The sequence below is a fragment of the Piliocolobus tephrosceles genome, chromosome 5 (assembly GCF_002776525.5).
Source record: "Piliocolobus tephrosceles isolate RC106 chromosome 5, ASM277652v3, whole genome shotgun sequence".
Taxonomy (NCBI): Eukaryota; Metazoa; Chordata; class Mammalia; order Primates; family Cercopithecidae; genus Piliocolobus; species Piliocolobus tephrosceles.
In genome coordinates this window covers 140,801,923-140,815,005 of record NC_045438.1, presented here as the reverse complement: position 1 = coordinate 140,815,005, position 13,083 = coordinate 140,801,923, and the positions used below count along the sequence as shown (strand labels likewise).

General features: G+C 46.4%; 3 protein-coding genes and 1 pseudogene across 3 annotated transcripts in view; 1 reads left to right on the top strand and 3 right to left on the bottom strand.

Moving 5' to 3' along the window:
• Positions 1 to 9,477, bottom strand: part of LOC111525968 — a 44,545-nt gene extending 35,068 nt beyond the window's left edge. Inside the window, exons 1-3 of the mRNA XM_026446586.1 lie at positions 9,171 to 9,477; positions 8,402 to 8,490; positions 7,955 to 8,295 (exon numbers count right to left, since the gene is read on the bottom strand). Coding sequence (XP_026302371.1) covers positions 7,955 to 8,295; positions 8,402 to 8,490; positions 9,171 to 9,477 — 737 coding nt within the window. The remainder of the gene's footprint in view (positions 1 to 7,954; positions 8,296 to 8,401; positions 8,491 to 9,170) is intronic.
• LOC111525969 lies at positions 135 to 565 on the bottom strand (annotated as a pseudogene).
• Positions 1,411 to 1,971, top strand: LOC111525950 (histone H2A type 1). The gene has a single exon (XM_023191629.2). It carries the CDS (start codon positions 1,504 to 1,506, stop codon positions 1,894 to 1,896), a length of 393 nt encoding a protein of 130 aa, XP_023047397.1. The 5' UTR covers positions 1,411 to 1,503; the 3' UTR covers positions 1,897 to 1,971.
• Positions 2,733 to 3,517, bottom strand: H1-5 (H1.5 linker histone, cluster member). The gene has a single exon (XM_023191549.2). The coding sequence runs from the start codon at positions 3,462 to 3,464 to the stop codon at positions 2,784 to 2,786; it is 681 nt and encodes a 226-aa protein (XP_023047317.1). The 5' UTR covers positions 3,465 to 3,517; the 3' UTR covers positions 2,733 to 2,783.
• Positions 9,478 to 13,083: the final 3,606 nt, after the last annotated feature.

The window sequence follows — 13,083 nt, the reverse complement described above, 5'->3', positions numbered from 1 at the left end:
ACATGAAATTCTTGGTAGCAGATAATATTGGAAATATAAGGCCACAATGTATCTACTGCATCAATTAAGAAGCATTTATGAAAGGCTTTAGGTTAAAGCTAACTGAACGTTTCAAAACTAGGGATAAACGAACGTCAGTTGTTTAGGAAGCGTGGGTATCTCTGAAAAGAGTCTTTAGGGTGTGGGTCAGGAAGAACCTGGTGGAGTTCCAAGTGGACGAACCAGAGAGGAGCTGACTTGGAGCTCGTGTACTTGGTGACGGCCTTGGTGCTCTCGGACACCGCGTGCGTGACAGGCTAACAGCCGTCTGGATCTCCCTGGAGGGAACGCTTGTAATGCGCCAGGCGGGAAGCCTAGCCAGCGAAACGCTCGAAGATGTCATAACGAAGGTGTTCAAGATCCCCATTGCTTTGGAAGAGATGCCGGTGTTGGTGGACCTGCTTCAGCACCTTGTACAAGTACACGGTGCAGCTCTCCTTGCGGCTGCGCTTTCTCTTCTTGTCTTAGTAATAGCCTCCTTGGAACCCTTTTTCAGGGCTGGGGCTGACTTGGTGGGGTCAGGCATGCTGTAATTTAACTGCAGAAAAGGTATAAAGAATAGGAAAAAGCGTCCGGGCGCGGCAGCGCGCGCCCGTAATTCCAGTAGTTTGGGAGGCAGAGGCGGAGATGGGCGGATCACTTGAGGTCAGGAGTTCCAGAGCAGCCTGAACAAAATGACGAAACCATGACTCTCCAAAAAAAATGTAAAAAATTAGCTGGGCGTGTGATGCAGGGTTGTAATCCCAGTTACTGGGGAGGCTCAGGGAGGAGAATCGCTTCAACCAGGAAGGCGGAGGTTGCGGTGAGCCACGATCGCGCAGCTGCGTTCCAACCTGGGCGGCAAAGCCAGACCCTGTCTCAAGAAAAAAAAAAAAAAAAAAGTGGCCGGGCGCAGCGGCTCACGCCTGTAATTCTAGCACTTTGGGAGGCCGAGGCAGGCGGATCGCCTAAGGTCAGGGGTTCGAGACCAGCATGACCAATATGGTGAAACCCCCGTCTCTACTAAAAAATACAAAAATTAGCCGGGCTGTGGTGGCTGGCGCTTGTAATCTCGGTTACTCAGGAGGCCGAGATAGGAGAATCACTTGAACCCAGGAGCGGACGTTGCAGTGAGCCGAGACGGCACCACTGCACTCCAGCCTGGGCGACAGAGGGAGACCATGTCTTTAAAAAAACGAAGAAGAAAAATCTGTGTGCTGTAACTCCTATTCACGAATTCTTATGCAAATGAGGTGATTACTACACTAGGCGTAGGACTGGTGGCGATTCTAGATGACGTCATATGCAATTTTGTCCAATCCAAAGAAGCGTGTTTCATAACAGCGATTCCATTGGTTTAAATAAAACTGTAATTTGAGCCAATGGCACAGCTTTATTTTCGCGCCCAGTATTGACTATAAGTAGTGGAGCTCTGGCAAAGTTCTTTAATCTTTTCTCAGTCTGTCTATTGATCTTTTCTTCGTCATGTCGGGACGCGGCAAGCAGGGAGGCAAAGCTCGCGCCAAGGCCAAGACCCGCTCTTCTCGGGCTGGTCTCCAGTTCCCCGTGGGCCGAGTGCACCGGCTGCTCCGCAAGGGCAACTATGCTGAGCGGGTCGGGGCCGGCGCCCCGGTGTATCTTGCAGCGGTGCTGGAGTACCTGACAGCCGAGATCCTGGAGCTGGCGGGCAACGCCGCTCGCGACAACAAGAAGACCCGTATTATCCCGCGTCACCTGCAGCTGGCCATCCGTAACGACGAGGAGCTCAACAAGCTGCTGGGCAAAGTGACCATCGCTCAGGGTGGTGTCCTGCCCAACATTCAGGCCGTGCTACTGCCCAAGAAGACAGAGAGTCATCACAAGGCCAAGGGCAAATAATGTCTCCATAGCATCACTTTCCAATATAACGGCTCTTTTCAGAGCCACTTACTATTTCTGCGGGAGAGCTGGGCCGCTGGTTAAACATTCGGAACGTTTATTGTGAACAGGAAAGCATTTTTCATCTAGATCTTAGTAATGACTTTAGGGAAAACCTTACAGGATTCAGGTGACTTGTTTAAGTCAGAATGTGAACAAGTCATTTAATACAGGGCTTACAAGAGCCAATAAGAAAAAAATCCAGGGCCAGGTGCAGTGGCTCACGCCTGTAATCCCAGCACTTTTGGAAGCTGAGGCGGGAAGATCGCTGGAGCTCATGAATTCGAGATTAGCCGATACAAAAATTAGTCGGGCGGCGTGGTGCATACCTTTAGTCCTAGCACTTCAGAAGCTGAAGTGGGACAATCGTTTGAGTCGGGGAGGCTGAGGCTGCAGTGATCCGAGCCCGCGCCACTGCACGCCAGCGTGGATGACAGAGCGAGACTCAGACTCGGGTAAAGAAAAAAACGAATCCAGTACAGAATGATAGTCACATCAAATTGGCTCATCAATGCCGAACACAGTAACGCCGAAGTAGCTGGCGCCTAAATGGCTTAAACGGGGAGAAACCACGTACTGATGATGAAACAAAACTGACCAATCAGATTATAGAGCGGGGTTTTTAAAATTTAAGAAGCTTCTTTGTAGCTAGGCGTCAGACAAAAAGTTTGACACCAACTTCTTAAAAAACCAACTGCTGGAACTCATGCCTTGCGTTTCTCGATGAGGGTAGAGGGAGGAAAACTGCCTGCCTGATCTAACGTTGTGCACAGCAATTTTTTAGAGATCTCTGGGTGGCTCTGAAAAGAGCCTTTGGGGCTTTGTTGCGGTTTTCACACGCCAGCTTCCTACTTCTTTTTGGCAGCCGCCTTCTTGGCCTTTGCAGCTTTTGGTTTTGCTGCTTTGGGTTTAGCGGCTTTGGGCTTCGCCGCTTTCGGCTTAACTGCCTTGGGCTTGGCAGGACTCTTGGTTGCCTTTTTCGGTTTGGCCGCGGCCTTGGACTTCTTAGGGCTCTTCGCCACTTTTTTGACGCCAGCCGCCGCGGGTTTCTTCGCCTTCTTCGGAGTCTTCTTCACTGCCTTTTTCGCCCCTGCAGCCTTCTTGGGCTTCTTAGGCGTGGCCCCCGCGGGCTTCTTAGCTTTAGCGGCGCCTGCCTTCTTGGCTTTGGGCTTGGCTTCTCCGGAGGCCGCCTTCTTGTTGAGTTTAAAGGAGCCAGAAGCACCAGTGCCCTTGGTCTGCACCAGGGTGCCCTTGCTCACCAAGCTCTTGAGGCCCAGCTTGATGCGGCTGTTATTCTTCTCCACGTCGTAGCCACCGGCCGCTAAGGCCTTCTTAAGAGCTGCCAAGGAAAGGCCATTGCGCTCCTTAGAAGCAGCCACAGCCTTGGTGATCAGCTCTGAGACTGGGGGCCCAGTCGCTTTGCGCTTAGCAGCGCCGGCGCCCGCCGCCTTCTTAGTTGCCTTCTTCTTAGCGGGGGATTTCTCCACAGGCGCTGGGGTGGCTGTTTCGGCAGGAGCGGTTTCCGACATGGTAGCAAGAAACTGCTAGAAAAGAATAAGCTCAAGATCCAAAGAGCAAGTTTTGCATTGCTGCTATGCTCGGGCCCCGGGCTTATATAAGCCGGCGCTGCCCTGTGATTGGTGGAGCGTCCAATCCGCCGCCCTCTGGCCGCCGCCACTCGCGGTTGGACTCCCAAATTGTGTTTGTTAGTCCTCAAAATTTGATTAAATGCTTAAAACAACGGCACAGAATTTGGCACTTTGAAGCTCCAAAGGAGGAAAACAGCCTCCAGGTTCACATACTTGTTTGTGTTTTCACGAATCTCGTGCAATTGATGAAAGATATTTTTAAAAATCCCTTCTGCTTTTCATAAGAATCCAATGGGCTGAGGGCATCATGTTAGTTAGTAGCGTGTCGCGATAAATTTCTATTAAGTATCCGGTGAAAGTTATTTTTTAAAATTTGCCCATGAGTTCACGCTTTGATTTTTGCAAGAGAAAAGACACTGGGTTCCTTGGTTTGGGCATGAACTTTGTTTCTAACTGTAGCAAGTAACACAGGCACAGGACAGCTGGTTGCCTACAGTCCCAACTTAACCACACATACTTGACTTTACAAACTGGTTCTGTGTCCTAGGAGTTTCCATGTGCTGATGTCTTTACAGAATGGGATTTTGTAGCTTGGAAAATTTCCAGTGTCAGAGTGACTTCTTCTGTATTGCAGCACCAGTAATTCAAGTCACTTTGACTTAAGAATCCAACTACCCAGATTCAAATTCCAACTTAAATGTATTATGTTTTCTAATTGAAGTGTTTTCCCTTTTTAGTTCCTGGGCAAACCCATTAAAAAGGGGAAGAAAAATAATATAGATAATTCAGTTTAGAGAAAATTCAAACCTGCAGAAAATTATTCAAGAGTGCCCTGTTATCCTCAAATACACAAACTGTTTAGGTGACCCAGGATTGTGTTAGGTTTTCAAAATGTTCTCACTGCTCCCCCTGAATCTCCACCCACATTTAACAAGCTGCACCATCAGGAATACTCTCTTCTATAAGTAGCCAGGATACATCAATATGGGTATTTTTGTGTGTTTAAATGCTAATATTTTAGAAGAATATCTGGCTATTGACTGAAAAGGTTGGATTGGATATTGAGCGACTTCAGGTTATAGAAGTTCAGAGGAACTCAGGAAAACACAGGCAAATACATTGAGGTTGAAATAAATGGTGAAGTTTATGATTTATGGGATGTGGAGGGGATTGGACAGGATGCCTGGATGATAAAAATGATCAAATGATAATCTGGATTCCTAATGAAATCAACAGTCACTTTTTTCTCACCCTTGAAATGCTGTGCAAGAAAATTTAAAGTAGCCAACACACTTCATCTTCTCTCTAAGAACTCCTGGAGAGGTTGGCAGACTATGGCCAAATCTGGACAATGGCTTGTTTATGTATGGCCCTCAAGCTAAGAAGTTGTCTTTACATTTTAACAGTATTGTTTAAAACAAAAACAAAGGCTGGGCACGGTGGTTCATGTCTGTAATCTCAGCACTGGGGAAGACTGGGATAGGTGGGTTGCTTGAGGTCAGGAGTGCAAGACCAGCCTGGGCAATGTGGTGAAACCCTATCTCTACTGAAAATACAAAAAATATTGCTGGGTGTGGTGGTGCATGCCTGTAGTCTCAGCTACTTTGGAGACTGAGGTGGGAGGATCACTTGAATTCACGGTGTCAAGGCTGCAGTGAGCAGTGATAGCACCACTGCACTCCAGCCTGGGCGATGGAGCAAGATGCTGTCTCGAACAAGCAAACAAACTAAAAACTAAAAATAATGTGTGACAGAGACTATATATGGCCTTTAAACTCCAAACTATTTATTCTCTAGTCCTTTTGCTGTGTTATAAATTTATCCACAGAGACACAGATATTGTATAGGCCTCTTACTGAACAATGCAAATTGAGAACTAAAGAAAAGGAGATCTTCACAAGAAAATGTTCTAACCAAGTACTTTCTGCTGTTCCAAACACAAAACTTAGAAGGTCCAGGAGAAAAAAACCCCAAAACTCCATGTATAGTGGGAGCAGGGGTATAACAATAAGGGCTGACAGTCATTCAGCATTTACTACCTGCCAGGAAGTAATCTTAAATATGTTCTACAGGTTTCTATTAATTTGCCACATTTACAGCTATACAGCATGAGGCCCACATAGAGAATGAACAACTTGCCAAAGGTTATACAGCTATGAAGTGGCAGCTCTAAATTTTAAACCCAGAAACATGGCCTCAGCTCCATTATGGAGGGAAAATCCCTGAAGAGGTGAGAAGAGAACTGTCTTTGAAGCTTGGAAGAGGCAGTGTCAAGTTGTTCCTATACCTAGCAGACAGCCACTAAAAGAGCTCTAAGTTAATTGTGGGAAGAGGCTTCTGGCCCCATGGATCAAAAGTGGTTTGTTGTTGTTGTTGTTGTTTTTCTGAATCAAATCTTGTTTCCGAAAACTGTATATGCTTATCCAACCCTTTAAATGTGAGGACTTTTTTGCTCATTTGTGGTGATGGATATCACAAAAATTATGCACAGACCTTTTCTTCTTTCTTTCCCTTCCTTCCTTTTTTCTATTTATTTATTTTGAGATGGGGTCTCACTCTGTCACCCAGGCTGGCATACAGTGGCCCGATCTCGGCTCACTGCAACCTCAGCCTCCCGAGGAGCTGGGATATTTTTGAGATGGAGTCTAGCTCTGTAGCCCAGGCTGGAGTGCAGTGGTGCGATCTTGGGTTCAAGCAATTCTCCCGCCTCAGCCTCCCGAGGAGCTGTGATTACAGGCGCCCACCACTATGCCCAGCTAATTTTTTGTATTTTTAGTAGAGACGGGGTTTCACCATGTTGGCCAGGCTGGTCTGACCTCAAGATTCACCCACCTCCCTTCCTTCCTTCCTTCCTTCCTTCCTTCCTTCCTTCCTTCCTTCCTCCCTCCCTCCCTCCCTCCCTCCCTTCCTTTTCTTTTCTTTTCTTTCATCAGCTATCCTTAGTGATCTTCTATTTTACGTGTGGCCCAACACAACTCTTCTGCTTCCAATGTGGCCCAGGGAAGCCAAAGGGCTGGACACCACTGCATGCCTCTTTGCAAGAGTGAATCCAATATGAGAAAGAAGGGAAGGCACAGATACATGGCTGAGCTGGCTGAGAGCACTCGGGAGAAAAACTGCCTTCACATCTCTGCCAAACTCTAAACAGTTGGAAATACTGGACAAGTTTGGTTAGAAACCAGGAAGAGCTTTAAATACCACTTGAAGTTTAATACCCAGACTGATTCTCTCGGGAAAAAAAAAACCAAAAAATAAAAAACAAAACAAAACAAAAAACAAACAAAAAAACACCTCATGAAAATCCAAATCCACAATCTATGACAAACATATTGTGAAATGACAGGAAAGTACTTTTTAAGGTCCACTTACAGAGCTAGAAGCTCATTTCACAGATGACAGCATGCCGTAGGTTAAAGTATCCCTCTTCAGAGGCCCACTACCTAACACATGGCTTGCTAAACATTACATTGAAACAGAACAAAACAAAAGTGTCGAGCTTTTGGTCAAAACTGTTACTTGCATGGGGTACAATGGCAACTTTGTTACATGCATATGCTCCATGGTGATCAAGTTACATGGGGTATACGAGAGCTAAACAGCTTCTGTTGTACCAATTAAGTAACGTATCATTCATTCTTTCGTCCCTTCTGAGTCCTAATTGTCTATTGTTCCACTCTCATGTGTGCAGTTTTTAGAGCCTGATGTTTTGGTTTTTTTTTTTTTTTTGAGAGGGAGTCTGGCTCTGTAGCCCAGGCTGGAAGATAGTGGTGCGATCTCGGCTCACTGCAACCTCCGCCTCCCAGGTTCAAGCGATGCTCCTGCCCCAGCCTCCGGAGTAGCTGGGACTACAGGCGCGTGCCACCCTCCCGGCATTTTTTTTCAGTAGACTCGGGGTTTCATCGTGTTAGCCAGGATGGTCTCTATGTACTGACCTTGTGATCTGTCCGCCTCGGCCTCACAAGAGCCTGTGTACACTCAGTATATAACTTGTTCCCTTCCTTAGAGGCAGGTAGACAAGCAGGAAACACATTCCTCAAAGAACAGGAATACTTTTCAAAAGTTAAACTTCATCTGCACAATTGTCCCTATGACATATGTCTTTTTTGAATGGTAATCCTTATCAGTACGAGCAGGTTCTGCATGTGGAATTGATTTAGCATACCAACAGCCTGTGACCTAACTCCTGCATTACAGTGCGTTGAGCCACGACTACGTTTTGTCCACAACTTGTAATTAACATGGAACTAAGACACGTCTCAAAATCTACAGCTTCCTTTCGGTGACAATTGAGGGGCTCTGAAAAGAGCCTTTTGGGGTTGGACAGACTTTTGGGGTGATAGAAAAACATTTATGCCCTCTCCCCTCGGATGCGGCGCGCAAGCTGGATGTCTTTGGGCATAATAGTGACGCGCTTGGCGTGAATGGCGCACAGGTTGGTGTCCTCAAATAGCCCCACCAGGTAGGCCTCGCAAGCCTCTTGCAGCGCCATCACCGCCGAGCTCTGGAAGCGCAGGTCAGTCTTAAAGTCCTGTGCGATCTCCCGTACCAAGCGCTGAAAAGGTAGCTTCCGGATTAGCAGCTCAGTGGACTTCTGGTAGCGGCGGATCTCGCGCAGAGCCACGGTGCCCGGGCGGTAGCGATGGGGCTTCTTGACTCCACCGGTGGCCGGAGCACTCTTGCGAGCCGCCTTGGTGGCCAGCTGCTTGCGCGGCGCTTTGCCGCCGGTGGACTTGCGAGCTGTCTGCTTTGTCCGTGCCATTGCCAAGTAGGCCTAACTACTCAACACAAATGAGAGAAAAAAAAAACTGATCATCCGTGTATTTATAGCTGCCCTCGCGTTCTGATTGGATAGTAGACTGTGGCATGCCACGTCTCACACACGAATTGGCTCCCAGTTTAATCTGCCAGTGAAAGGGAGACATTCCGCCTCTGCTTTGGGTCAAGAAACGTAAAATGGTTTTGATAGCTAAAGAAAAACAAAAACGGAAACAAAAAAAAATCCCCCTAAACTCTAGGAATTTTCATGCATTAAAATCCTGTTTAAATGTAAGCTTGAAAAATCTAAACTTGCCTTGCACTATTTGAATTATGTGGTTTCATTATTGGTTTGACAAAAAAGGAACGTGAAGGAAAAGTGAAACTAGAGTAAATATTTCAGTGGAGGCATTGAAGGGGATATGAAACTCGAGCGTTGTAGGTATGCCAGTATTTCTCAAATTTAAAAGTACTTAAGAACGTTTTAGAAGTTGGCCGACTTTTTCTGTAAAGGGCGATATTAAGGCATTTTGAGCGTTACGGACCAGTGTCATAGTTACACAGCCCTTGCATTCGTAGAGGGAAAGTAATCGATACAAGGTAAATGAGACCGAATGTTCCACTGTGACTTGCAAAAACCGGAGGCGTTATAAATTTGGCCGTCTATCAGAGAATAGAACACTTTTAACCACTAAGTAATGCTGAAAGGGGCACCGAACCGCAATAAACCTTAGCGACTGCTTATGTAGAATCGCTAATTTGCCAAAACTGCCATACGTTTAGGTGTTCTTAGGAAATTAAGGCTCTTTGGTCTACAGCTCTTTCACAGATTTCATAGGTGGCCCTGAGAAGGGCCTTTGAGGAACGGGATAAGTAAGGAAAACACTCAGCCGCCAAAACCATAGAGGGTGCGACCCTGGCGCTTGAGCGCGTAAACCACATCCATGGCCGTGACTGTCTTGCGTTTGGCATGCTCCGTGTAGGTAACTGCATCGCGGATCACATTCTCCAAAAACACCTTAAGAACTCCGCGCGTCTCCTCGTATATAAGGCCTGAGATGCGCTTAACGCCTCCACGCCGTGCCAGGCGTCGGATGGCTGGCTTGGTGATGCCCTGAATATTGTCGCGCAGGACTTTGCGGTGGCGCTTAGCGCCTCCTTTGCCCAGACCTTTCCCACCTTTGCCGCGGCCAGACATATCTTGTACTAAATAAAATGCAACACAGCAAGTCTCGCAGCAGTACTTATACATAGTGATAAATCGGACCTGATTGAGCACTCTCCACACCAGCTGCATCCGGTCAGTCAGTCATAGACCTTGCGCCCTGCCAACGACTTCAGGAAAAAAACGGAAAGGGTGGTGCTTAAACTCCAGATTCTGAAAATGATGCCCAATTAAAACTTACTCAGCTCACCTTGCCCTTCCACAGTGTTTTAGGTTGACCTTCGCTGCAACGGCATTCCTTTGGCTGGATCGTTGCAGCCTGTTTTTCCTGTCACCTCTTAGCATCGATTGCTCTAGTGCTTTGTGGCTGCTGGAATCAAGTGGCGCCATCTCTAGAGGGGTAATCACAGTCGTTTCGGGCAGTTGTGAAATCGTGTGTAGAAACTGCTTCCGTACAATCTCGAAGTGGTTAGCCTGTGGAGTGGCTGACTGCAAAAGACTACACCTGATGATAGCTCCAAGGTGGGATTCCTCACCTTTCCCAAATTTGGTTCTCTATTCTTTTCCTTACCTTTTATTCTTTCTGTAGCTGTCTTTTCTGTTCGTTTACCTCCCTCGCCGACCACATTTTTGGGGCAAGAACTGACTTTCTGTTTTTTTCCCCCTCATTCCACCTAGGAAACACTTCAGGAAGCTGTTTGAGAAAGAAAGGTGGCTTTTACCCTCTAGTTCCTTTGAGTGGTGAAGATGCCGCTTGAGCTCCCTCGTGTTCCTTTTTTCTGTTGAACTAGGAAATCAGCTGTGCCCAGAAACCCTGTCTTTTACATTTACAAATAAAATGCAGGAGGGAAAGACCAAGGATGACTTTATTCCAAGAAAAAGAGTTTCAAATGGCTGGACTCTGTGGCTTACGCCTGTAATCCCAGCCCTTAGGGAGGCCGATGCAGGTGGACCACGAAGTCGGGAGTTTGAGACCAGCCTGGCTAAGATGGTGAAACCCTTTTTCTACCAAAAATAAAGAAAATTGGCCGGGCGTGGTGGAGGGCACCTGTAACCCCACCTACTCGGGACGTTGAGTCAGGAGAATCGCTTGAACCCAGGAGGCGGAGGTTGCAGTGAGCCAAGACCTCGCCACTGCACTCCATGCACTCCAGCCTGGGCAACAGAGTGAGACTCCATCTCAAAAAAACAAAAAACAAAAAACAAAACAAAACAAAAAAACAGTTTCATGTTGGGTGACCTTCCTGACCTAGGCTGGCCCTGCCTTGCCCTGCCTTCCAGCTATCAGATTCCGTTTCTCAGTAATGTTTACCTTTTATATTTCAAATGTGTTAGATTATTTACGCCTTTAACAAACATCTAATTTTATTCTAAAAATCAGTCTCTCCAAGTACATTATGAACTACTCTATGATTACTGTATGTGCAAAACATTACATATGTTGTATCAGTTAATCAATTTCTCGCTGAGCTAGGCTGGCCTCTTTTTCCCTTTTTTTTTTTTTAACAGAGTTTCGCTCTTGTCCCCCAGGCTGGAGTGCAATGGCACATTCTCTGCACACTGCAATCTCTGCCTCCCGGGTTCAAGCGATTCTGCAGCCTTAGCCTCCTAAGTAGCTGGGATTAAAGGCACCCACCACCACGCTCAGCTAATTTTTGTATTTTTGGTAGAGGCGGAGTTTCGCCGTGTTGGTCAGGCTGGTCTCAAACTCCTGACCTCAGGTGATCTACCCACCTCGGCCTCCCAAAGTGCTGGGATTACAGGCGTGAGCCACCAGGCCAGGCCTTTTCCCCTGTCTTTTAACAATGGAACCTAAGTGCTTAAACTTGAAGATTTAAACCCTGTATCTCATGTGGCGCATTAATCTCAGCAAGCCTTTTTTCCAACTACAGAAAAACTAGGCAGCATTTTGCGCCATAAAACAAGGTATTGAATATGTTATTTTATAATTAACGTTTTCAAGATGAAATCTAGAAGCACTGAAAACCCTTGTAAGTGCTCCTTTATCTGGTGAAGGAAACTGTAGAATAACAAACTTTTATTTTACCCTGTTAGGCTTTGTAGTTGGGCCCTACAAATTAAATTGACAAAAGACAGATTAACAGGGGAAAAGATTTATTGCTGTATATATGCATATGGGAGCCTTCACGGAAAGGGAATAAAAGCCCAGGGAAGCAGACAGACTCGGGGGTTTGTATACTATTTTAAAGAGGTGGTGGTTTCCTAGGGGAGTAAATTGTGGGAAGGAAAATATAGGGAGTAAACTAATGGAAGATAAGGATTATCTGATAAAGTCTTGTATGCAGGTTCAAGTCATCTCAGGTGGTAAGAATTGTCTCTGCAGGCCATTCTCCTCTTCTGATATAACCAAGGAGGACATCTTTACCAAGGGAAATGTCTTTTATACATGAAAGGAGTTGTGTTTGTTTTTGTTGCTTCATGAAAGAGAAACTTTTACCATTTTCAGTGCTTTTTCTGTGTCAGCTGTTTCTCAAAATAATCCTTATAGCCAAGTGGTATATTTTGGGGGAGGAATATTCTGGTTGTCTATATAACATCCTGTAAACCAAAAGGTATCTGAGGCAGGTGTCAATCAATTTAGAAAGTTTGTTTTACCAAGATTAAGGATGGGCCTGTGACACAGCCTCAGGAGGTCCTGACAACATGTGCCCAAGGTAGTTGGGCTATAGCTTGCTTTTATACAGTGTAGGGAGACAAAAGATATCAATCAACATGTGTAAGATGTACGTTGGTTCGGTTCAGTAAGGCAGGACAACTCGAAGTGGGGGCTTCCAGGTTAGAAGTAGATTGGAGACAAAAGACTGCATTCTTCTGAGTCATTGAACAGCCTCCCACTGAATACACAATTTAGTCTGGTTCAGTGAATCTGCATTTTTACATAAATAATAGGGCAGAGGAAGTAATCAGATACACATGTGTCTCAGGTGAGCCTCAGAAGGATGACTTTGAATTCTCTTTATCCTTTGTCCACAAGGAATTTCCTCATGGGAAAATTGTAAGGGAGGTATGTAGCTTTTTATTATAGCTATCTTATTTAGGAATAAAATGGAAGACAAGTTTGCCTGACATAGTTCTCAGCTTGACTTTTTCCTTGGCTTAGTGGTTTTGGGGTCTTGAGATTTATTTTCCCTTCACAATCCTATAAAAGATCTCTGGTTTACTGATTGCCTTGAAACCTTGGGCTGGGCGCAGTGGCTCACTCTTGTAATCCCAGCACTTGGGGAGGCTGAGGCGGTTGGATCACCTGAAGTCAGGAGTTCGTGACCAGCCTGGCCAACCTGTGTGAAACCCTGTCTTTATTAAAAATACACACGAAGCCGGGCGCGGTGGCTCAAGCCTGTAATCCCAGCACTTTGGGAGGCCGGGACGGGCGGATCACGAGGTCAGGAGATCGAGACCATCCTGGCTAACCTGGTGAAACCCCGTCTCTACTAAAAACTACAGAAAACTAGCCGGGCGAGGTGGCGGGCGCCTGTAATCCCAGCTACTCGGGAGGCTGAGGCAGGAGAATGGCGTAAACCCGGGAGGCGGAGCTTGCAGTGAGCTGAGATCCGGCCACTGCACTCCAGCCTGGGCGACAGAGCGAGACTCCGTCTCAAAAAAAAAAAAAAAAAGAAA